General features: G+C 24.8%; 1 protein-coding gene across 1 annotated transcript in view; it reads left to right on the forward strand.

The window, feature by feature from the left end:
- The window catches only part of LOC100206823 (sorting nexin-13), a 52,875-nt gene that overhangs the window by 1,055 nt on the left and 25,859 nt on the right, over positions 1–25,961 (forward strand). Inside the window, exons 3-14 of the mRNA XM_065811048.1 lie at positions 32–230; positions 350–471; positions 1,864–1,976; positions 2,155–2,459; positions 2,662–2,711; positions 4,466–4,557; positions 4,801–4,925; positions 7,872–7,980; positions 8,072–8,127; positions 14,870–14,950; positions 16,499–16,570; positions 19,034–19,138. Of these exons, the coding sequence (XP_065667120.1) occupies positions 32–230; positions 350–471; positions 1,864–1,976; positions 2,155–2,459; positions 2,662–2,711; positions 4,466–4,557; positions 4,801–4,925; positions 7,872–7,980; positions 8,072–8,127; positions 14,870–14,950; positions 16,499–16,570; positions 19,034–19,138 (1,429 nt within the window). The remainder of the gene's footprint in view (positions 1–31; positions 231–349; positions 472–1,863; positions 1,977–2,154; positions 2,460–2,661; positions 2,712–4,465; positions 4,558–4,800; positions 4,926–7,871; positions 7,981–8,071; positions 8,128–14,869; positions 14,951–16,498; positions 16,571–19,033; positions 19,139–25,961) is intronic.

A 25,961-nucleotide genomic window follows, 5' to 3' on the forward strand; every position in this document is an offset into this window, starting at 1 on the left:
AATTTTCACCAAGAAGGTTATTGACCAATAGGTTTGCTCTGGTGATCGGAAAATGGAGTATAAAAAAATCCAAATGTATTCTCTCATCAGATGACGTGCAGCTATTCACGTTTAAAGATAACTTTTGTGGTATACCTTTCATCTTTGAAAAAATTAATAAAGCTCCCTATGACTACAAATATGACAAGCGTATGACAGGTTCAAGTGGCATTGATGATGTCATTCAAGAGGTTGATCTATTCTTTATTATGTTGAAATCATTTCTTTCATTCTTAGTTTGTTAAATAGATAATTCTAGACAAAATTAGTAAAATACTTGTGTTTAGTGAAATAAGTGTTTTATTTTTAGATTTTACATTATTTTCTTCGAGATTATATACATAATTGGTATTTATCCATAACAGATGATGAGCGATTCTTATATGAACTGCGTCAAACCATTCAACATATTGTTATTATGTTTGCAACTAGGTTACATTTTTGTTGTTTTTAAACATAAAAAATTATTCACATAAATACTTTTTCTAAAGTTTAAAAATTAACCAAATTTTTATTCTGATTATAAACAAAATCTTTTTTTCATTTGCTAAATTAATTCAAGTTAAAAAAGAAAAGCTCGGATATAAAATCCCTATTTGGATTTCAGTATGGTAGGAGGAGGATATAGGACGAGCTCATAAACTTTGGATAGTAATCTTCACAGCAGAATTTTTATTAAGAAAATCATATTATGAAAAAGTCGTCTAATTGATTACTATTAAATTTATCTGGTTAAGTCAAACCTCAGATAACTCAAACTTTGTTAAGTTGAACTAATTTTTTATCCCTTTATAACAAATTTCTTCAGTTGGTTTGAACTTTTTGTTTGGGAAAAAAGAAATCAAAATAATTTGATTAAATTTTTTTTAGAATTCATTCCATATAAAATGTAAATTTTATTTATTTATATTTTTTGTTTTTATATTTGTTTATTTATATTTGTATTTGTTTATTTATTTATTAATTATTTATTAATTTTGTTTATTTATATTTGTTGTATTTAGATCTGAATAGAATAGATCGTCATCAGACAAAAATCAATTAATGTTACAAAGTAAATCATAATAAAATACCGAATAAAAAAGCAACTATTTTTTGGTTTTGATAAATTTCTTAATAAAAGATAGCTTTTAGGTGCTATTTTATTACTAAATAATAAGGAAGTCTTTGTATTGCTAAACCTCTTTTAATGTTATCTTTTGAATGTACAGCGTGAATACAATACATAACTTCTTTCATTAAATTATTTTTAACGCCTTTATTAGTATAATGGTGTATATTTTATGTTTTTACTTTAGCATTTAAATAAGAAAAATTGCCTTAACCCGAACTATTATCTCATATCAACCAAAGTTTGATAGGAATTCGCTTTAGTAGAACATTCGTTAGGTTGGACTATTTTCCTTGGTCCCTTGGAGGTTTGAGTTATCAAGAATTTACTGTATTGTTTTTATATACTTTTTAATACTAGATTGATATCGCACAGTAGAAAAGTGCAAACTATGGTTATTGATATCCAACACGAATCATATAATTTAAACTTTAATAATGTTAATTACAAATTAAATTATAGCCAATATTTATATGGTTAGTTTTTAATTATAGGAAACCAATTTAAAATTAAATGTCAAAATTTTTTTTTAAATAAATTTTATTACTAATATTGAATTTTGCAGACTTTTTAAGATTATCTGTTTCTTACTTTTTTTATTGTTATATTTTTATATTATAAATCTTTTTATATTATGTTTTCTATTGTTATTATTTTACTTATGTCTTCTTCGTTATTATTTTTATTGCTAATTTTTTTTTATACATTTTTAGATCAAAAGAAGTGCAATGGGTTCCATTTCTGACCACTCGTTTAGTGGATATTTTTGCCACACATTTGCGAATTTTCAGAATAACTAAAGAAAGAATTGAGAGGAAAAACAATGGTTTTTTTATTTTTTTATTGCATTTAAGTTAGGATAAATTGTTGTTGTTTTGTTATTGTTGCTGTGTTTTTTTTCTCTCAAATAAGTTTAGCTTATATTAAAACAATTTAAAAGTAATTATTATTATTATTATAGTTATTATTAGTTAAAGAAAAATAATTAATGAATTGAATTTTAGCAACAAATCTATCAGTAGATGAAACACTTGCTCAAGCTGAAATAGACCTAGAAGAAATATTTTTTTCTGTTGAAAATGAAGTTGAAGGTATCAGCAGGCAAGCAGTATGTCTTGATGATGAGATTGAACAAAAGTATTTGCAAGATGTGACGGAACTACTTCTTTATTTATTATTACCTCCTGAACAGTTTCAAGATAAGCTAGTTCGAGCTTTTCTTCTAGAAGTAATAGCAACAAGTGTGTTCCTCCCTACCATTAAAATGGTCTGCGATCCAGATTATGTGAATCAAAATATATCATGGATGGTAGTTGATTTTGAATTCATTCATACTTATTGTTTAAGAACAGTTTTTTGTTCAAGTATTGTTGCGAGTATTTTGATTTTTGTTTAAAAATTGTTGCAAATGTTTTGACTTTTGTTTGAAAATTGTTGCAAGTGTTTTAATATTTAGACTTGAATCAGAGTTAAGTTAAAAATGAGATTTGGTTTATAATTCTTTTTTCTAGTGTAACAAGGACACTACTTTTACTGTTGAAGCATTTTTAACAACAATCAGGTAATTAATTGTTATGAGGTTTACCATAATTATTATGTATGTTCTATATTATTTATACTTATAATTTACAATGATGCTTATAAGGATTAAAAATACTTAAAAAAATTGAATCTACTAAAGCCAAATTGGTTACATTTTATAAACACTCCAGAAGTGTCCAAGTTTTGTCCTTAAGGTTAGGGCATTTAAAAAACATTTAAATTCTAAAATGTGTATTGTATTTTCACAATTAAAATTAAATTCATCTTTAGGTTTAATTTTTTAAACCTAAAGATGAATTTTAATTGCCTATCTAATTTTGAATTTAATATTATCATTAATATGACAACCAGACAACAAAACAACAATTCTAAAGTTTAAAATTTTTTTCATTTATCTACTCTTTTTCTAAATATAAGCTCAAAATTAAAATATTGAAATAGTAAAATCTTAACTTAATAAACGATTATATAAATTGTTAGATTAATGTAATTGCGATAAAATGCTCACATTAAAATAACTAAAATGTTGCTCATACTATATTTATGCATAATTTTTATATATAGTATATAAATTATTTTGTATATTATTGTATAACATTTAAAAATTATGTATTAAATGGATTTTAAATACTTTTATCCATATTTGCATTGAGTAATTATAATATAACCCTATATCTTATTTTGCGCCTCTCCCTTTATCTCCATGAATGTCACAATTGGAGGTGGATTGTTCTCACTCAAATAAAAGTTGCTGACACTCTTCTTTGTTTCTTCACAAAGTGACTTTGTTCCTCAAGGTTAGTATCAAAGAGCTAAAGAGTTGAGTAAATTTGTAATGGTAGTTTGAAAAGAGACCTCTCTAAGGTCTCGCAGGGTACTACAATCGAGAAGTCTGTTCATGTTTTTATAATTTTTTTTTTAACTATTGTACATTAAAAAAAAGCTAAAAGAACATTAAAAAAGTTTGAAATAATTTATTATAGAACAAAGTTCTATAATAAATTATTTCAAACTTTTTTAATGTTCAATTAATTGCAATTATTTTTGTTGTGTAATTATAGAAACTATTGTCAAAACCTAATGAAATTTTAAACTTAGTTAATATAATTTTATATATACAAAATTTATAAATCATTTTATGCTTGATGGTTAAATCATGATGGTGTCATATTCTACTTACGGTTCAACAAAAAGTTTGTGAGAAAGTATAAAAAAACTCTAGAAAAATGATTAACTGTTTAAGGACTTGAGCTTTTTTAATTAATTTGTCTAAGATAAATTCAATACAGATAATATAGTATACTACCCATATTTATTGTCTATTTTTATTGGTTTACAAATAAAAGAACATTGTTTCATTTTAAAATGTTTAATAAAAAAAATAAAAACATAAATTAAGGAGTAACTACTATTTTTAGGTTATTCTAAAAAGAAAAGAAAAACAAGATAAAGGACAAACAAAATACTTTTTTTTGTAATTATAAATGTTCACTTTCAAAGGCTAAGTGGGTCACTACAGTTAAGATATTAGGGATGTGTTGGAGTTTGCAAAGTTTAATTTACAAAACTATTACGTTCTAACACATTTTTTTGCATAATGGTATTAAAAAAAACTAGAAGAAATTTAAATAGAAGTTAAAATTAAAGTATGTTTTTCATCTGCATTGACTTACTATAGTACTGAGTACTAGTTCATTAGCAACAACTTGCTGCTGAAGTACTGAGTACTAGTTTAGTGCAAAAGGATTAACAAATCTTCTCTTTTTAATTTAGATACAGTACTGATATTGATGATATAGAAGAAACAAAGAAGAAAGTTGATATAGAGATAGCAAAACTTCGTTCACAAGATTCGCATGTACTTGGTATACTGTTTTAAATTTTTTAGTTATTTAATAAAAATCTTGATTGAGTCGAATTACCCTCGTTGATTAAAAAATGTTTCAAAAAACATGGTTGTTATCATATATACATGAAAAACAAGTGATTTTGAAAGAAAAAAAAAACTGTATTATGTTTAAAGGATTTTTTATGAAATTCGTGTTTTGCTTTTTCTTATTTGTCTGATTAATTTTTATTAAATTTTTTATTTTTTTATTTTTTATTAGAGTCAAATGATTCTGAAATGAGTATTAAACAGCAACTGAGCAGTTTAATGTATGTCCGCAAACTTTGTGTTACTACCTTAAGGCGCTTGAAGAATGGTAGGGCAGAAGAAGCTGCACTTGCTTTGGTAAAAACAAATTTATATTTTTCAAATAAATTGATAATATAAAAAAATACAAACTTATGTTTAACAAGCACACTTCTGTAACCAAGACTGTTACATATGTTACAGTTATAGCTTGTATTCAAACCATAATGATAAAAAAATCACCTTGTAACCATTTTAAAAATGCTAAACAATCCAAATTAACTGAAAAAAATTAACTTTAATCATATATAGATATTGTTTATAAATACTTTTGAAAAAATTTCCAAAAAGGTTTTTTAAATATTTTTGTATATTGTTTTGAAAGCAGTAAAACAAATAAACACTTGTTTTTTGTACCCCTAAATGAATTTTTTTAAATACATTAGTCAAGTGCTTTGAAACTAAAAATAATCAAGTAATCATAATAGTTATTATACAGAGCCTATAACCAAATTATTATCAAAAGTAAATCAATTTAAATGGCTGGAAAAGTTTGAACCAAATAGGCAGATTGAACTTCTAATTAAAGTTCTAAATAACATTTTAAAGTTTGTAGCTTAATGAACCGACGGTTCGTTAAGCTACAAATTAGTTTGAATACTTGTCGACAGAAAATGTGTAAATCTTTGCCATAGCAGGTAGCTCACAACTGGCCAGGCAATCCTCTGGCTTTATTCAAATGCAAGTATAAGAAACCGAAAAAAATCTACACTCAACTGTGATGCTGTTTCTCTCTGGATTAATGAACAATTCTTAGAGCCGCATTTCATGTGTAGTATGACTAAAAAAGATATATAAAAAGTAATAGATTTTCCTATGAAAGTACCTTACTATCCTCTCCACACCCAGTCTTGTGAAAGAGTTTTAAAGCAAGTGACTGAAGTAGCAACTGCTATTTATGTTTTTCAGAGACCCAGTGGCTTTATCACAGCAACAATAGAGCACAGAGATATTATTCCGAATCTGAAATCCAAGAAAGATTTAATCAAACTATTTAGTTAATGTCCAAGCTTGATTTTAGTGAAAAATTTATTTTCCATAAAAACTTTTTTTTTTTAATATTTTATGTAATTATAGTATATCTGGACAAATCCGTGTGCCTCCACAGAACATTTTGATGTTTCGCATATAACAATTTCAAGCAAATTTCATATTTTGCAACTTTTGAACATTCTTCATGAACAAATTTTTCATGAACAAGTTATGATCATGAAAAATTTGCAACCCCCTCATTTTAGAAAGAGTGGAAGTTTACATGGTCATAACTTTCGAACATCAAAAGATTATGAGATTAAATTAAAAACCTGTCAATGAATATATCAGCTATAAGATAGTAGACCTATATATTTTGTTAGCTCATCACCCTTACGCATAATGGCAAATCAGCTAACATGCATTAACATTTTTTGGTGTTTTTGTTTCCAGACATAACCATGAACACACTTAAGTTTGGAGTTGCAAATGGCTGAAGATATCATGTACATAATATCACATTATAAAATCACTCCCCAAATTGTTTTTTTTTAAATTGGAAATTTTAAAAGTATGGCACCACTATATTGGACACCACTATTAAAATATTACAAATAAATACTTTGAGCTGACCTGAGAAATTCGCTTGATTTCAAATTCTTTTATTCTTCAAAAAAAAAAAAAGGTTGATAAGATTTTACCATTACGAAAAACTTTTATTAAACAAGTCATTATGTAGAAGCAATAAAAAGTTAAAAAAGCAGCTTTCTTAACATACAAATTTCCAAATTTTCTGTAATACAAGAAAAAAGCATTGATAGGTTTACACAATCCAAGGAAGTTTTAGTTTTCACTCTGACAAATATTTTCTGTAGAAAAATAATTTTCATTGCTTAGATATTACTTCTTTCTTGAAATCACTACACAAATTTTTTTCTATAAGCTGAAAAATCCATTGTTGTTCTATATTGTCATCTTCATTATGAATCTTTGAATCTCAAGAATCTTTGCTGCGCCATTTATTCAGAAAAGATTTCAAACAAAAATATTGATTTTCTGGAAACACTGCTTTTTTCCTCTTTGATCTAGTGAATGCAAGAGCCATGTTAAAGCATTAGTTTCTAGAAGTTTGAAAAGACAAAGTAGTTTTCATTAATCTATTATTAATTGTGTTTGGCAAGTAAGCTTTGCGTTATATCCTAATTTTTTTTATATACTCAATTAATAAAACTGCCTTTAAAAAGGCTCTCTTCATACTCCAGTGTATGAAGAAACACTTTTTAAAAATTGGGATATAATGCAAAGCTAACCTAACAACCACAATTTATCCTAGATCAAAAACAACAACAAAAAAACCATCTTAAATGTAATATCATTTGGTATAACCCTCTGTACAGCATGAATGTCAAAACAAAAATAGGAAATCATTTTCAAGCCCTATTTGACTTACATTTCGCAGCCAGCCACAATCAACATAAAATGTTTAACTGAAATTTTGAAAAATTAAAGTCCATCATAAATTCTCAAAATTTTACACAATGAAAATCAATTAAAAATTAAGTAATGTAACTGCATAGATAAAGCATATTTTTCAGTCATTTTACTTTGCTGATACAAACTAAAGCTTTGAATAACTCAACTGAATTGACAACTATCAACTTGTGTCTCTTACTAAGGGTTTATGTCTTAGTATTGTATTGACTCATGGTTTGTTAAATTAACCAGTTTTTTTTTCTTTTTGTTAATAAATTGTTTAATTTTTTATTGTTAATTATAGAACTTATTGATTAATTATAGAAACTTTGAAGACAAAATTTTCAGTTTTATACAGATATATGTTTGGAATTTTTTTTTATCTTTGGAAAAAATAAAAGCATTATGCAAGATGGTCTTTACATCACACAAGATTTTTGATTAGAATAAAACTTTTTTTTCCTGCCTTGATTTTAATCAGTTTTGAATATTTTTCATAAATCTTATATATTTTTGTTTATAAAAATTATTTAATTACAGGAAGAACCAGATAATGAGTTCATGGAAATGTTACCCTCAGCTCAAAACATGCCAAAGTTAACACTAAAAGAAATTTTGGAAGATAATACTGCATTGTCATACTTTATTGGTAAATGTTTTATACCATGTTGTTTTTCAAAATTAAAATTATTTTTATGCTTTGAAATAGTTTAAAAAAAAAGTTTGCAATACTTATTTAGAATTTATGGCTACATATAATGCTGAACATTATGTATTTTTTCATTTAACTATTGAGGCAAGTAATTTTTTTTTATCATTTTTAATTTTTAGTTTTTCATAAATTCATATTTTAGTTATTTTATTTAGTATTGTATCATCTCATTTTGTCAGCCATCATTCTGTTTTGTTTTGTTCCTGTTAATTTTTAAATGAGATTTCTAAAATTAATTTTATTTGCTGTCACTGTTATAATTCAAATAACGAACTATATCCCAATAATATCAATTTGCTTTGTCCTTATGTCCTAAAGCTAATAAAGCTACATTAGGAAATTAAAATTTTTAATACAATGTGGGCTTAAACTTAAATTCCGCATAAGTACACACACACACACACACACACACACACACACACACACACACACACACACACACACACACACACACACACACACACACACACACAAACACACACACACACACACATATATACATATATATGTATATTTATATATCTACTATAAGGTATATAGATATAGATATACATTGATGTTTTAAGATGGACATACAGCTACTTGTTTTTTTATATGAAAAATTTTACATTGGGAGTACCACTAAACTTATGCACCTTTTAAAATATTAGAGCTTTCATCAGCCTATGACTTTTAAGGAAGTAATTCAAACCTTTCTTAAATTTTGAATAAACATGCAGAAATGACAATTAAAACTGAATTTTAAAGATGTTATGCTACTTTTTATCAAAATAATTTCAATACCAATATTTTTGATATTTATTATTTAGTATAAGTATTTTCAAATTAATTTAAAAACCAAAAAAACTTTACTTGAACCTAATGTGAACAGATTCAGAGATTAATTAGTATTAGTAATCGTTGTAATTGATGTGACCTAGTGAGTGTGGTATTAACATACCATGACAGCTGATTTGCTTAATTGCTGCTCATCCAGCAATCAAGACCTGCTTTAAAACTATTCATTGATTGTGCGTTAACCATCTTGGTTGCTATTTGATAAATTTATTGATCTGATAAACATACTTGATATGATTATCAGATCAATAAAGATTTATTGATCTGATAAACATACTTGCTTTGATTACTCTGGCATATTTTAAGCAATGATCTCTCGTTTGAGTTTGTTGAAAATTTCTTTGATTTTTTCCAAATTATTCAAACAATTAAAGAATTTGAAAATTGAATCATATCTCCTTTTTTTCTTCTTTTTGTTAAAGTAGCCAATACAGGAGCTTTTAGACAATTCTTATAGTTGATTTTCTTGAGTGATGGTATTAATCAAGTTGCACAATGTTGAACTCTTCCTAGTTTCACCTTTTTGAATTGGTGACCTAACTGGTATTTATTCTAATAAAAAACTTTCTTTTTATACAAACATAACTAAAAAAATTGTTTAATATCACTGATCAACAAATAAAATTTTATTGTGCATATCTTGTTAACTAGGTGGTTTTTTAAAACAAATTAAATATGCTGATTTCAAATATGCAAACCATTTTTAACCATCACGTCAAGTTGTAAAGATATTTGGGTTCAAATCTTTAGTATTTAAGGTAAAGTCCCTAATATTGTCGAAAAAAAAGTTATTCAAAAGTATGTCAACCTGGGTCTCAAAAGAAGCGTATTTTCATAGAAATTTTAGAAAACATAAATATTTTTCCTTAAAATTTATTGACCAAAAAATTATGTAAAAAAATGCTAAAGACTATTTAAAAAATTTCAACAGAATGTTATTTAGCAATAATACAAAAAATACTTATTTTTATTACAAATAAATAACATTTTTAAAATCTCTATGAAAATACGCTTCTTTTGAGACCAGGTTGACATACTTTTGAATAACTTTTTTTTCGACAATATTAGGGACTTTACCTTAAATACTAAAGATTTGAACCCAAATATCTTTACAACTTGACGTGATGGTGAAAAATGGTTTGCATATTTGAAATCAGCATATTTAATTTGTTTTAAAAAATTACCTAGTTAACAAGATATGCACAATAAAATTTTATTTGTTGATCAGTGTAATTCATCATGACTAAAAAAATGTTTTATTATCATTAATTATAATAACTACTAATATATAATATATTATATTATATATTATTATATATTAATATATATTATATTATATTATATATATATATATATATATATATATATATATATATATATATATATATATATATATATATATATATAATGTATATATATATATATATATATATATATTATATTATATTAATTATATAAAATAGTTTTAATAATTACAAATACATTTATTAAGAAAATATTTGTACACATTAATTGGTACTAATTTCCTACTTCTTTTTAAAAAATTTTACTACAAGATTTAGCAGCAACAAACTACAATGCTTATGTTTACTCTGTGATTCGTGCTGCTATCGTGACTTTCTCATCTTTGTAGCTTGAATTTTCCTAACAGCTTTGCAGCTGTGCAATTCAAAGTGTTTTATAAAGAAACAGAATCTGCTTCTGATTCCTAACTGAATGCAACTGTCTTTATTCTTTATTTATGCAGTTATGCAAATGCTCTCCTTCCTCTACACTCAACAAGTCAATAGTAGGGAGGGGGGATGGGGTTTTTGCTATTTTTTGTGGTTGATCATTCTTCTATTTTTAATTTTTTTAAAAATATTTAAAAACTTAAAAACTAGAAATCTTTGCAGCGTATTCTTTGCCTGTAAAGTTAAGCAACTTATTGTTAAAATTTATGCAATTTAAATTTGATTGGATAACTTTGAATTAAAATGAATAAAAGTTGTGTTTAAACAAAAGTAAGTCTTTCACTTTATCTAGTATTCATAAATTCATTTTATTTAGTGTAAAAATTTGCTTTTGATTTACTTTGCTATTCATTTTGTTAACTAAATTTAGATACAGATTAAAATGAAAAGTAACAAAGAAGTAAATAAATAAATCATAGACTAGTAAACAAATAAAATTTCTTTTGAAATCTTCGAGTAGTTTATGAATTTTATCATTCAAAGTTGCCTTTACTCAGGGTTGTTTTTGTACTTGTCTTTTTTGTACTTGTCAACAAAAAATTATCTTCAGGAAATTTGTATTAAATAAGATTGACTGCTCAGTTGTCATAAAAGCACTTCGTATATACACATCAAAAAACCTAGATGATTGTATCATTCTTGCAAATATAGTTTTGTAAAATATAACTATATTTCTTCAACAGAAAATAAAAAAGTATTATGGGTTTGGAAAAAGATACAATAAAGGAATAATTGATGTATTACATTTTTAATCAAGTTTTTGCAAATTGTAAAACAATCACGAATTACATTAGGCGTCAGCGTGGCACTCATTGCAATCGGCTTCGGAAATACCATCGGTTACAAAAGTTCCTTGTGTTAATATACTTAGATATTAAAACCATTGTGAAATCAAGATTCTGGTAATTTAGAAATATTTTGGGAAATGTGTCTCATTGTGAAAAAATTTGAAAATATAGAATACAGTTGGAACCAGTGACAGAAACAACTAAGACAGTGCAGGTTAGCAAAAAAAGGTTTGTAAGCTTTACATTAGGCGTCAAAGTGAAATTATTTCCTAGCTTGTATAAAGTTACTAGGCAACCCATTTACTTGAAAAAGAGAAAGATCTGGGATGTTTATTTTAGTAATACAGTAGATCATAGCAGCAAAGATCCACTTTATTTAAAATCATTATTTTTAATAAAAATACAAAAAAATGCTATCTAATGTACACAGAAGAATAAGCTGAAAATTTTTTAAAGTTTCTTATTGGAAAGTTCTCGCAACATATCACCTATCTGTGGTTTGATTCCTGCTTTAGCCGTTTTTGTGACATGAAGCAAGTGCTCTGTGATCCAACCATTTGGTCTTCTTGGAGCACCTAAAATAACCACACAAAAAGTGTGTACATATATATATATATATGTGTGTGTGTGTGTGTGTGTGTGTGTGTGTGTGTGTGTGTGTGTGTGTGTGTGTGTGTGTGTGTGTATTGGAGTGTATTAATACATTTTGATCTAGATTATTCTACAATAAAAGATCAAAAGTCTTTTACCCGCATTTTTAAAGTAACTGTTTTGGGTTTGGATTTATTTGATTCAAGGCTCTAATAACAGTATATATATATATATATATATATATATATATATATATATATATATATATATATATATATATATATATATATATATATATATATATATATATATTTATATATATATTAATAATTATTTGATACCAAAATGAGGTGAAAATAATAAAGTTTGTCACATGACTGAAAATAACCTCATAAATTAACAAAAAATCACTTTACAATAACCTAAAAAAATAAATAAAGTGCTAATTTATCTATTGTAATCATTGAAAGATAGGTACTATATATTTTTTAAATTGAAAAGCACATTGTTTTTTATGTTATAAGAATATATAGTGAAAATATTGTTGAAAAAATTAAATGGATTTGATATCAGAATCTATTTGCACCAATTCTTAGAAATTTGTCCAAATTAAGTCAAAAACCACAAAAAGCGTAATTTTGAACAATTGGCGCAAATTCTTCTAACAAGAAAAAATTAAAAATATAAAAAGTTTTTTCATATATATATATATATATATATATATATATATATATATATATATAATATATATATATATAGAGAGAGAGAGAGAGAGAGAAAAATTTTTTATTATTTTTAAAATTTTTATGAAATTTCGCTTCTTTTGAGACCCAACATAATATACTTTTGAAGAACTTTTTTTTTTCAGAATATTAGGGACCCATCTGATGTTTAAGGGCCTACCCCTAAAAAAAATTTTTATTTAAAAATTTTTTAAATTTATTATTAATTTGTTACATAGAACACATGTAGGGGGTATTAGCAGATATTAAAAAATGTTGTTTTTTGAGGCACCCTAATATATATATATATTAGGGTGATTTTTTAACTTTTTTTTCCCAAAAATCATTTCCTGCAGCACGAATGGATGAGCTTTTGTCTATTAATGACTAAAATGGCCTTTATTCCAAGGAACGTTAAAAAAGGTCACGCACAAACCAATTTGAAATGTAATATAGACCATTTTAGCGTAATATATATTTGTTTCAACAATGTTTATATATAATATAAGTCATTAAACCAACTGTTGTATAATAATTTGTATACTACATATTATTATAAAGACGTAACGTAACGTAACGTGGGGAAGTCATTGGGTGCGATCGAACACCAAGTGGTATTTGTTTCAAGCAAATTCAGTTATAAAAATCAAGCAAAATATTTATTTTTTAACCTAAACTTCTTTGTTTTACGAAAAAATTCCCTTTCAAAAATTTCACGGTACTGCCCTGAGAGAATTTTTTATAATTTTCCAGAATATAGTAGAATGTTGTGTGTTTGAGAAGCTCCTGTAGAGTTGTAAAATTTTCTTTAGCTGTTTTGCAGTGTGCTAGAAACTGACATATAAGTGAGGCGTTTGAAGCAGAAAGTTAAATTTAAATTAGATTAATTTTGTGTTAACACTATTATTGCCTAACTAAATGAGATCTTGTATTATCTGCTGAGCCACATTGATATTTGTGCTTTAACATATAACTGTGCATATAATACTTTATTAGTGTCTTACTTTTTTGAGTTTCTATGGAAAGAAACTGTTACTGAGTTTCGAAAACTCAGTAACAGTTTCTTTAATTTGTTACTATTTCAGTTGCTGAGTACAATATAACATGTTCTTTAAAATGAATAAAAAGAACTCTGACTTATCCAAAAACAGCAGACACTTTTTGAGATAATGCAACATCAACAAGCAAAATGAACTATAATCCAACACGCATTGCAAGACGTCTTGTTACAATCTTGAAACTATCTTCCCACAGAGCAGCGAAGGTGTGCCTCCAGCTTTCTGGTAGCGGCATTGAAAACCCAATCCTATGCTAGCCAGCAATAAACAAAGCTGTATAAATAAATAATATATATATATCTATATATATCTATATATATATATATATATATATATATATATATATATATATATATATATATATATATATATATATCTATATATATCTATATATATATATATATATATATGTATGTATGTATATATATATATATATATATATATATATATATATATATATATATATATATATATATATATATATATATATATATATATATATATATATATATATATATACATATATATATATATATATATATACAACACTGGGTTTAAAACTTTTTATTGTACCCTCTGAGTCTTGAATATTTAAAGAGCCCCTTATATTTTCTAAAATAATTTTTTTTTAAAGTTTGTTAACTTGCTACTCAAAAGAAGCAAAATTTTATAAAAATTTTGAAATATTGTCTATTTTATGTAAATAAAATTGTTTTAAATTTTAATGCACAAAAGCTATTGTTTATTTTTTCTTATATATTTTAGATAAATGTTTTAAAACATGTTTTTATAAAATATGATTTTTATTCTAGAATTTTTTATAAAGTTTTGCTTCTTTTGAGTACCAGCTTGATATTCTTTTAAAAATTTATTCATAAATTTTCAAAATATAATAATTGTATATTACACACACACACGCACACACACACACACACACACACACACACACACACACACACACACACACACACACATATATTATGCATGTTTACCATTAAATATATTGCTGATTATTATATGTGGTTATAATATATATTTTGTTTTTAATAACTTTTATGTATCTGTTATGCAGTATTTTTATATCAAGAACTTATTAGGGCTTTCGTGCCACAGCCATTCAACAGTTGTGTATTCTTGCAGAAGAAACTACAAAAGCTCACAATAAAAAACTTGCAGTGGTATGATTTTTTATTTATTTTAATAATTGATTGGTATCTAATGATGATTTTAAGAAAATTTGATCATTAGAAATTTATATGAAATGGAATGCAAAAACATTAAAAAAAACAAAACATCTTGGAAGCAAGTTAAGAAAGTTAAAAATCTTGAAATGAATTTCCCTAACTTTTTTTTTTCAATTCATGTAAAATTATGTGTTGTATTATTTATTGAGCCAAACTAATTTTGTTTTTTATTTCCATGATGGAAATCAGATGATAACCAAAAAATCTTGAAATTGATTTAATGGTTTTAACTGAAAACCATGCATAAGATGGTCATGCAGAGAAAGCCTTAGTCACAATAACAACTTTTTCTCTGACAATTATTACCTGGAAATTTTGCATCTTGCTGCTGAACTTCTAAAAGCATTTTATTCTGTGTGCATGAGAAAATTGTCAGTTTTTTTTCTAAAAGATATTATTTTTTAAGGTATTGTTCGATTAAATAATTCTTATAAGAAAATCCCTCAAATTATATCATGTTATAGTTTTATTTCTGAAATAACTTAATAAGTTTGAATTATATTATGTGTTGCATAAGGATTTTCTATAATAATGATACTGATTCATTCAATGTTTTCTAAGCTGTATATGTGGATTGAGGGCATCCTGAGTGGGATCATTTTTTATTTCATTTCGGATTACAGCATCAACATTTTAATAGTTTTATATGGCAGTTCAAAAAAATATTGAATACTTTTAGCAAGCTTGTTGCATTTTAAGATGTGCAGGTTTGAGAAAGGATTTTTTAACCATTCACTACAAAAAGAAAATTTTAAATCATATTGTGAGCTGTTTAAATGTCTATAAATTTTTAAAAACTAAATTGAATTTTATATATTCAATATATAAATATACTAACATAAAAGCTGCGAAAATCTCCCCTTTTCACATGTTGTTTTCTCTTCATCAATCTATTTATCATCAAACCTTTTTCTAATTATTTTAATTTTTTTTCTTTATTTTTATAAATAAAAAATCTTTACAGATTTTTAAATTTTTAAAATAAATATTTTAAAAATTTTAACTTTTATTATGCTTTAAAAAAGAACATATTCAAGACAATACATTTTAAAAATGAGTGCTTTAATAAAAAATCAAAGCTTTTTTTCTCTTTTCTTTTTTTAACTATTTACAATTTTAAGTTCAGCAAATTTTTTTAATGGTGAAACAATGTGATATATATATATATATATATATATATATATATATATATATATACATATATATATATATATATATATATATATATATATATATATATATATATATGTATATATATATATATATATATATATATATATATATATATATATATATATATATATATATATATACATACATATATATATATATATATATATATATATATATATATATATATACATACATATATATATATATATATATATATATATATATATATATATATATATATATATATGTATGTATATATATATATATATGTATACACACATATATATACACTTATATTTTTTTTAACAGCCCTCGTCAGAAAACTTTGAACAACTTCGTCAAGCTGCTTTCAATATTTATGAAGAATATCTTTCTCCAAAGGTTTATTATTGTATTACAGTTTTATTTTTAGTTGCTGTGTAACAGCAAAACAAAACAAGATGTTAGGTAATTATAAGTGATATTAGTTGAAAAAGTAAAATGATAAAAATATTTAGTAACCTTAAAGTAAACATACTTTAATAAATAATGATTAATTTAATAAATAATTAAAAAATAATAAAATAATAAAACATACTTTAATAAATAAATTCTTTGAACAGTTTCACTTTGCAGTTAAAAAAAGTATTTAATCATTAACTTGCCCAAACCTAAAGCTTCAGTTTTTTTGTTTTTATTTTTTACTTTTATGCCAATTATTTTTCTAATTTTTGAACTAACTTAAAACCATTTTTTTCTAAGTTAAAAACACAAGATTGATTGTTAAGGTATTGCGCATCATTGCTTATCTCAAAGCCACAGATGCTGTTTTCCAGCAGGCAGGAAAAGATTTAGTTAATCACCTGTTAAATAATTTAGAGAGTAATGAAAAGATTTCTGTAGAACGCTTATTCAAGATTGTGACATGGATAATATCTCGGCCATTAATGGTAGAAGAGTTTAAGTGAGGAAATAAGCAACAGAAGTCTGATGGATTTGGTTGTCTAATAATAGATTAACCATATGTTTAATTTTAGTTAATCAATCATAGCACCTTTAGCAATAAGCTATGCAGCTTTATCTAAATTTACTATATCAAGTTTACTGACTCTGCCAATAATTTCTTTACTGGTTTTGTTGATACATTTAAAAGAACTTTTTATTTAAAACTTGTTATGTTTTTTAACTAATTAATTGGATATTCAATAACAAAGTGTCCTAAATAATGATATAAAAATTTGCATGAGATTTTCTAGATTTACGAGCTTTAATTTGACCATATATATAAATACACTTGGGTACTCCTCTTCAGAAAAATGTCTTATATTTAGTTGTTAAAAAAAAAGACTTTATTTTTATGGCATAACTGAAAGTAGGATCTATATTAATAATTTTCTCTAATTTTTCTCTTACTTTATTATGCTTCTGTTCTAGCAAAACAAGTAACTTTGTCTAATATATTTTCAAATGTCTTTTTTTGTTTTCTTTTTAAACATAGGTTTACTTTTTCATCAATTTTAACTTTTAAAGCAGAAGAATTTATGACTATAACAGTATCCATACTTCATGGAAATTATAAAATGTTGATCAAGGTTCAGAACAAGATTCAGCTATGATTTTTGAGAATTTTAATATCATGAGTCTGCAATAGCTTTTTCTTTAAAAATACTGTGAATAAGAAGTTAATAGGCAATAGTAAGAACACTTGATGCAAAAGTTTAATGAAAGTTTAATATGAAGGTCAGAAAGCTTTGGGAGAAAAAAAATTATTAATTCTCTTCAATCAAAAGTGGTACCAATTTAGACAAAAAGCAAAATATGTTAAAAGTTTTGAACTTCATTTTTAGTATTTTTTACATTACAAAAGCCATACAAATATATATATACATTACACTATTTTCACTGAAAATAGTGTAATGCATATTTCACTAAAATATTATATCTTAAAAATTTGAGCTAATAAGCAAAATTTAACCGTATATTTGAATTCAGAGCATCAAATTCATATAAAAACCGCTGCATATACCTTTACACCAAAATAGCTGTTCATTAGTGTTAAGTAAAATTTGATAATTTTAATTCTTGAAATGATTTGTAATTACATACTACAAGTGACAACCTAAAGTTTATAAATTCATTCATCAACTGTAAAAACTTAACTATTGATGGTCTTTAACTATTGATGTCTCTACCAAAAATATATTAAAAATAGTAGAAGCTTTTTATATTAAATGATAGAATCCATTAGTTATTTTTTATTCGTTTTGTAAATATATTTTTGTTTCCTTTTTTTTTTTTTTTTTTTAATATTTACCATGTCATTGTTGTTAATATAATTTTGATTGGTTTATAAATTTATTTGTTTGTTAATTTTTTTGTTTATAAATTTATTTGTTTGTTAATTTATTTGTTTATAAATTTATTAGTTTATAAATTTATTGGTTTATAAATTTATTGGTTTATAAATTTATTGGTTTATAAATTTATTGGTTTATAAATTTATTTGTTTGTTAATTTATTTGTTTATAAATTTATTAGTTTATAAATTTATTGGTTTATAAGTTTATTGGTTTATAAATTTATTTGTTTGTTAATTTTTTCAGTAGTTTGTAGCAAACATATTTGTTTGTTATTAACTCCTTGAAATGATTTCAGTTTTAAATTTTTATTTGTCATAGTTTTAATCGTAAACCAAATCTTTTAAAAATAAAGTTATGACTATAAATGTTACAACTACATTTTCAAATTTATATATGAACTATTATGCAAATTTATATATGAGTTGTTAAACAAACTCTCCAAATATATATTTAATGTAACTGCTATTATAAATTTTGAGGAACTTATATTTTTACTGTTATTTAGGCTTCTCCAAGAATTTTGCTTGATGATCAATTAGTAAGAAAGATTGTTAAAGATATTAAGAGCACAGAACCAAGTGGAGCTTATTTTGATAATGCACATATGGCTGTATGATTTTTATTTTTTTATTGTGATAAAAGTTATTAAGATTGATGTTAGCCTTCCATTTCTTATATTGATCCACTAATATATATGTATATAACACAAAATATTTGTTGTTTCAATTAACAAATTATGACATAATTAAGGTATGCAAAATTAACACACTAATTAACACATCAGTTGTTTTTTTTATTAGTTGGTACTATTACATTTTTGTTTTTTGTTTTTTTGAGAAATTAATTTTATTGATAAAATGATTTGTTTACATAAGTTTTCAATGAGAATTTTGGTAAATTTTTGAATACAACTTTTCACACAACTTCTTGTCTAAAGTTGACAACATACCAAAGTATTCAAATGCTTTTAACAACACTTGAAAAAAAAAAGATTAAAAAAAGTTCAATGAAAATATCACAAAGTAGCCTATTACATAGCACCAGTGTTTCACAGGAAGACATGCGATCACATGTCATTATGTGACCTGGCAAATCACATTTTGCTTTCACAATTCAACCGCGGCTTTTTAAAAAAACATTTTAAAAATGCGCTAAATGAAAAATATTCTGCATTTTACCTTAAGTGAAATAAATTACATTAAAACTTCTTAACAAACGTTTTTATATAGGCCAAATGCTTTTAAATAAAGTAAGAATTTACTGAATATGATTTTTTTTTAAGTATAATTGGCAGTTGTATTTAATTTTTTTAATTTATATTATAAAAGTTATTTAAATATGCACTTTTTATAATAAACGTTATTAAAAAAGAAAAAATTATTTTGTTTTTTTAAGTGACTTTCTAGGAAAAAAAAAGTCTCTTTAATGAATTTTAATATAAGATTAATTAAAGTTAATACATTTAAAAAAATTTTTAAAATTTTCTTAAATTTTTTTTTAACAATTTTTTGTTAACAATTAGAAGTTTGATCTTTAATGCTTTTATATTATCGAAACACTTTTTAATGAAGTAACAAAGCACTTTAAATGAATTTTTATATTAAGTATCAATAATAAACTGTTGGTTTTATTTATATAATTATGTATTCTTTATGATAAATGTTAATCTTTTGAAACAAATTAAAAAAAACAACAACAAAAAAATAAATTTAAAAACAAATTTTCAATACTCAATGCTTTTAAGTTATTAAAACAAAAATTTTACAATCAACTTTTTCTGATATTACTGTTTTACTTCATTGACATTCGGCTGTATGTGTGTGTAAAAAAACAAAAAAGCTAAACTATCCAAATATGCTAAACAGGCGTAAAAGTATGAAAACAATCAATATACTTATTTTAAAAATTCTTCTTCTTTTTTTCCATATAAAAAATAAATTTAATTAAAATTACCTAAATTAATTGACTTATTACGAAACTAATTATTGAATATTGTATTGTCGTCAAGCAAGAGTATGTATGCAAAATTTAAAGAAAATCTAGAAGTGACTCAAAATTTGATTGCAAGATTTGGTGCTCACAGACAAACAAACAGACAACGCACAATGGAATATTTGTATGACAAAACCGCTCAAAAATATTTTATGGATATTTTTTCAATTTTTTAGTTTGAAACACAGTATTTTATCAATATTAAAAGTTTAATTTAAAGAAAAAAAAATTTTTGAGTAATTTATTATTAAGAAAAAGACTTATTTACTTTAAATTATTAGTGTATCATATATAGTGCTTTAAATTATTAGTGTTAATTATTAGTGTTTAACAGCATCGATTTTATATTCACTTAAAATGACTTCAAGAATAACATGCAAAGGTTTTATTAAATTCAAGTTAACACCTGTTATTTGTGAAGACAAATCCGGGTTTGAAAAAAATCTTCTTAGCATATTGCCGTCCTTATAATTTCTACCTTTACAATGACATCGCAAATGGAGGAAGTATTTTTTTAACAGCGAAAAGCTGAAAAAAAGGAAAATTGATAAGAATAGAAGATTTACAAAAAACTGAAATGAAAATGTTAAAGAATATAAATTGAAGAAAAATATTAAATAAACAGAACAACTATAAGCAAAGTTAAAAGAAAAAATGTTCTTGAGATATTCAAAAATAAAAAATTTTAATAAGTAATCAAAAGAAAACAACAACAAAAATCCTAAGTTTTATTAATTTATGTTATTTGTATTGTTTATATTGTCGTATATTTTTTTGTATTGTTTATATTGTCGTGTGTTTCTATTTTTGTTAATACTGTCGTGTAATTTTGTGCATTGTTTATATTGGCGTGTTCATCTGTGTATTGTTTTTAATGTCTTCCTTTTTTTTGTGTGGGTGGTGTTGTTGCTAATTATTTTTATTATTGTTGGGTTTTATATTTGCTGCTATTATTCAAGTGATTTCATATTTTTTTGTCTCATCGTATTATTTTAAATATATCTTTTTGTTTTCTTTTTTATTTTCTATCATCCTTCTGGTTATTAAACATTTGTTATCTCATTCATTCATTATCTCTTATGTCAGCTCATTCACTTTTCCCTTTTGTTATTAGTCTGGTTTTTTTTTAATAGTTATTGTTCTTCTTTTTATTATAATTATTCTTTGGTCACTATCTATATTATTACTTTTTGTTGTTTGTTTATTTTTTGCTTTATTTGTTTGCTTTATTTGTATGTTTTAGGTGTCACTCCAATGGCTAGTTTTTAACTATACGAGTGATGCCGAACATAATTTTGTAAAATTATAAATAAATCTGTAATTTTTTTCATTTTTATGGTTAAATAAATGGATAAATATTTCCAAACCCTTCTTTAGGTATATCTACTTGAAGCCCTAACTTTTCTTTCAAGGATGTTCAAGTTTTCTTCTTTGCTTCTTTGACAATTTTACTTACTTGTCTGATCGAGCTTGCCACTTTTGTAAAGGTATTTTATAAGCTAAATAAAGAAGCAATTCAAAAAAGCAGATCCTTGCATGAAGAATGGAAAGTCCAAATGAGAGGGCTTCTGTATTGATTTGCTCTTTTTAAATAAATTTATTAAAATCTTTTGATGTTTGTCCACAAATGTAGCATCTCATAATAGATGTAGTATCAGTTGCAGCGTTGCACACTTTACCATATACCATTTTAAAAAGCAAAGTATGCTTTATTTTTCCAATTTCATTGGGCAACCTTGTTTCCCTAAGATTCATTATTTGGTTTTTTTATGTGTTCTACCTTGTCCATTGTTGTCTTTCAATTCACTAATGAAGCATATTCAAATGGGGCTGCAGAACCTTGGAGAAGAGGTGACTGGGTTTTGCCATATAATTTTTTCCTGTTCACCATCAATTTTAACAATCATTCTCAGAGGTACTAAAGACCTTTGAAAAATATTTGTATCACTGTCGGTATTGTTTTGAAATTTTTGCTTAAATTTTGTTTGTTGTGATCCAACACAGCCCCGTTTTGATAATAAAATTATATTCTTCTGTTCTGCTTCTGAACACTTTTTTACAACCTCAGAGACATACTTATATAAGCGCAATGTGGTGTGGTCAACTAAAACTTGTAGTTGAATTTCCGCTATAGTTTTGGTTACTTGTATCAATTCTTTATCAGGGTAACATTCTTTTTTGGCTTGTTGAATTATTGAGTAGCAGGGGTAAACATTTTTGTTTCTACTTTGAATTAGTTCCCACTGTTTTCTGGTAAAATCGCCTTCTACAAACAGCTCTAGTGCCTCTTAAGAAGTTAATTTATTGACAGTTACTCTTTTTGAAGCAGAGTTAAATACTTATCAGTATTTTTTTGCTCTAGTAGGCATGGCAGTAATTTCTTTAATAAATTTTCTCACTCTGGCTGCATATGTCAACTCATCAACAGACACCTGCTCACGCAGATCCATAGTTTTTCGCCGCTTAATGCAATCACTAAGCTCTATAAATGATTTTGATGGTCGTCCAGGTCTCTGTCAAACATTTATTGACCAATAAGGTAATTCAATATTTGATTTGAGCCATTGTTAATTGTTTTTTATAAAACTGTGTTTATAATTTGCAGCTATCCATCTTTTCTCAAAATCACTTTTAAAGAATTTTAAAATTCTTGTTATAGCACTTTTTTGATTTCTTGGATATTTCATAACTGTTAAAAGCTGTTCTTCCAACAATGACAACTTTTCTTCAAATTTTTTACCTTTATAATTTTTCATTATTTCATATAACTTTCTTCTCATGTTTATAATTTGCAGCTATCCATCTTTTCTTAAAACCACTTTTAAAGAATTTTAAAATTCTTGTTATAGCACTTTTTTGATTTCTTGGATATTTCATAACTGTTAAAAGCTGTTCTTCCAACAATGACAACTTTTCTTCAAATTTTTTACCTTAATAATCTTTCATTATTTCATATAACTTTCTTTAAGTGAACAGCCTTTTTATATTTCAGACAAAACTACAAGATAAATAAAGAAACAATAAATACAAAGCTGAGTAACGGTGTTTGTAACGATCAACAAATAAAACTTATATGTTTGTTTGAGATAACAATAACAATTTAATTTAATATAGTACATACCTTCCTTTTCCATAATTAAAAGTTTTTCAAAACTGAACAAAATGATAAAAATAGCTGGAATAACAAATTGTCATAAATATTTGATTTTTTTTTTATTTTTAAATTCTAACAATAACACCATGTTCTGAATGAAATTGTGACAAAAGAAAAAAAGCAAGTAGAATTTTTTATAACGTAATTTTATTAAACAATATCTAGCTTGAAAATTATAAGGTTAATAAAGTTTTTATTTTAACTTTTTTTTGTGACTTTTGAGTCTATTACAAATACTTTAGTTAAATTTGTATGAAACATTTTTAAAATTGGATCTCAAGAATTTATTTTATGGCTGTTTTAGTACTTTTTACAAGATTGTATTACATAATGGTTTACACGCTATTTTCAAATATATATTTTATTTTAATAGGATTTTTATGTTAACTTTTTTTTGTGACTTTTGAGCATTTTTGTTATACAAATACTCTACTGTGCAATGAGTTAATAAAAGCATTGGTTAAAAAAGTACAAATGTTAAAAAAAAAAATGAAATGGTTTTTTTTTGCATAATTATTTACTTGTTTACATTTACATGGAAACTGATATTTTTAAATTGGTAAAAAAAAAAAAATAATTTAAACCAAGCGTGCATATTTTTAAAACAATCATTAAAAGTAAATTATTCTTTGTTTATTAATGTTTGTTAATGTTCTAAACCTTAAAAAAGATTAAAAATTATTCCGAATGTAATTAAAAACATGATTTAAATAAACTAAGCATTGTTGTCATATATTGTTGTTGTTTTGATTATGTAATGATAATAATCAATTTTTTCGATTTGAGAGTGATCAATATAAAGTGAAATAATCACAAAATAGATCAATAAATAAATAAAAAAGTAAGATGAAAAAAAACTTTTTTACGGTACTTAAAGTTTCATGCCATTTGCGGCACTCATCAGCCATATATTTAAATCAAGAAAAAACCGTTCAAAAATACGATTTAAAAACCGTTACAAAATTTAAAAAAAAAACAATGGAATGAGTTCTGACGTCAAATAATAATAGTAATAATAATGACAATAATAATAATAATAATAATAATATGGAAAAACATCTTTTTTAATCACCAGTGTCATATTGGGAAAGAAGGAATCTGTTTCTATGTCTACACAAGAAACAATCTCACTCCTTTTATTCAATAAATTAGTATTTTTATAATATAGAATTTCATATTTTTTGGTGAGACATAATTTGCAAGACTTGGATGTTGGATTATATGCTTTACATCGCCTGAGAATTTTCCACTTAATTATAGGGACTAAATTAGCTTCTTCTAACTTCCATACATGTTTTGAGAGTTCCGTATCATTTTTGTATTTAGAGATGTTAAATGATTTAACGTGATTAGCGTATCCTAATTTAAAAGAAGTCTCACTAATCCCAATGTAGGATTTTTCATTAGAAGATAAATCAAGATTATCAGTTGTAACAGTTGCTTGATATATAATGTTGCTTAGTAAACATTTATTAAATAACGGACAGAGATTTTTATTATAGCAGTTACAGTCCTGTTGATTAAGGTTTGTATTGTTGCATAAAATGTATTTGTTGTGCGAATTTATAATAGATTTTACACTTGGCATACAACTGTAGCTAACTTTGACTGTGTTCCTGTTAAAGATTTTATGCAGTTTATTATTATTAGGAAAATGTTTGTCAATAAATTTCAAAAAACATTTTCCCACGTTGGTGCTAACTTTTTTACTAAATGGGGGGTTAAACCAAATGATGTTGCGGGCTCTGTTTTGCAGTTGATATTGTTATAGGATTATATGTTAGACTACATTTATAACAAGACTTTAATAAAACTTCATTATATAGAGGAATAGTATTTTGAAATATTTCTTTGTTAGATGAATTTGTAGACAATCTAAGTTCAATCGAACGTGGTATTTGTTTTAATATACTTGGCGGGTGATTTGAGTCAGCATGAATGTAATTTAATGTATTATCAGGTTTGAAATAAGGTTTCAAAGTGCAGTCACTAAGATTTAGAGTCACATTGAGGTAGTTAACAATTTTCAAGTTGCATTGTATAGAAATCCGTAAGCCATTGCATTTAAATATTTCGACAATATGCTTTTTTATTTTTTCCATTTGAGGGCCGCTTTTATTACTAAAAACTGCCAAGCCATCGTCACGGTATAAACCAACCTCAAGCTTGTTATAAAATTTTGAAATTTGAAAAAAAAGAAATATTCCTACCAGCTCACAAACCTCTGCACCGTCGAACGCTCCCATGGAAACATTAAATAAACCACTTGATTGCTTTATCCAAACTT

This window comes from Hydra vulgaris, chromosome 11, assembly GCF_038396675.1.
Source record: "Hydra vulgaris chromosome 11, alternate assembly HydraT2T_AEP".
Classification (NCBI taxonomy): Eukaryota; Metazoa; Cnidaria; class Hydrozoa; order Anthoathecata; family Hydridae; genus Hydra; species Hydra vulgaris.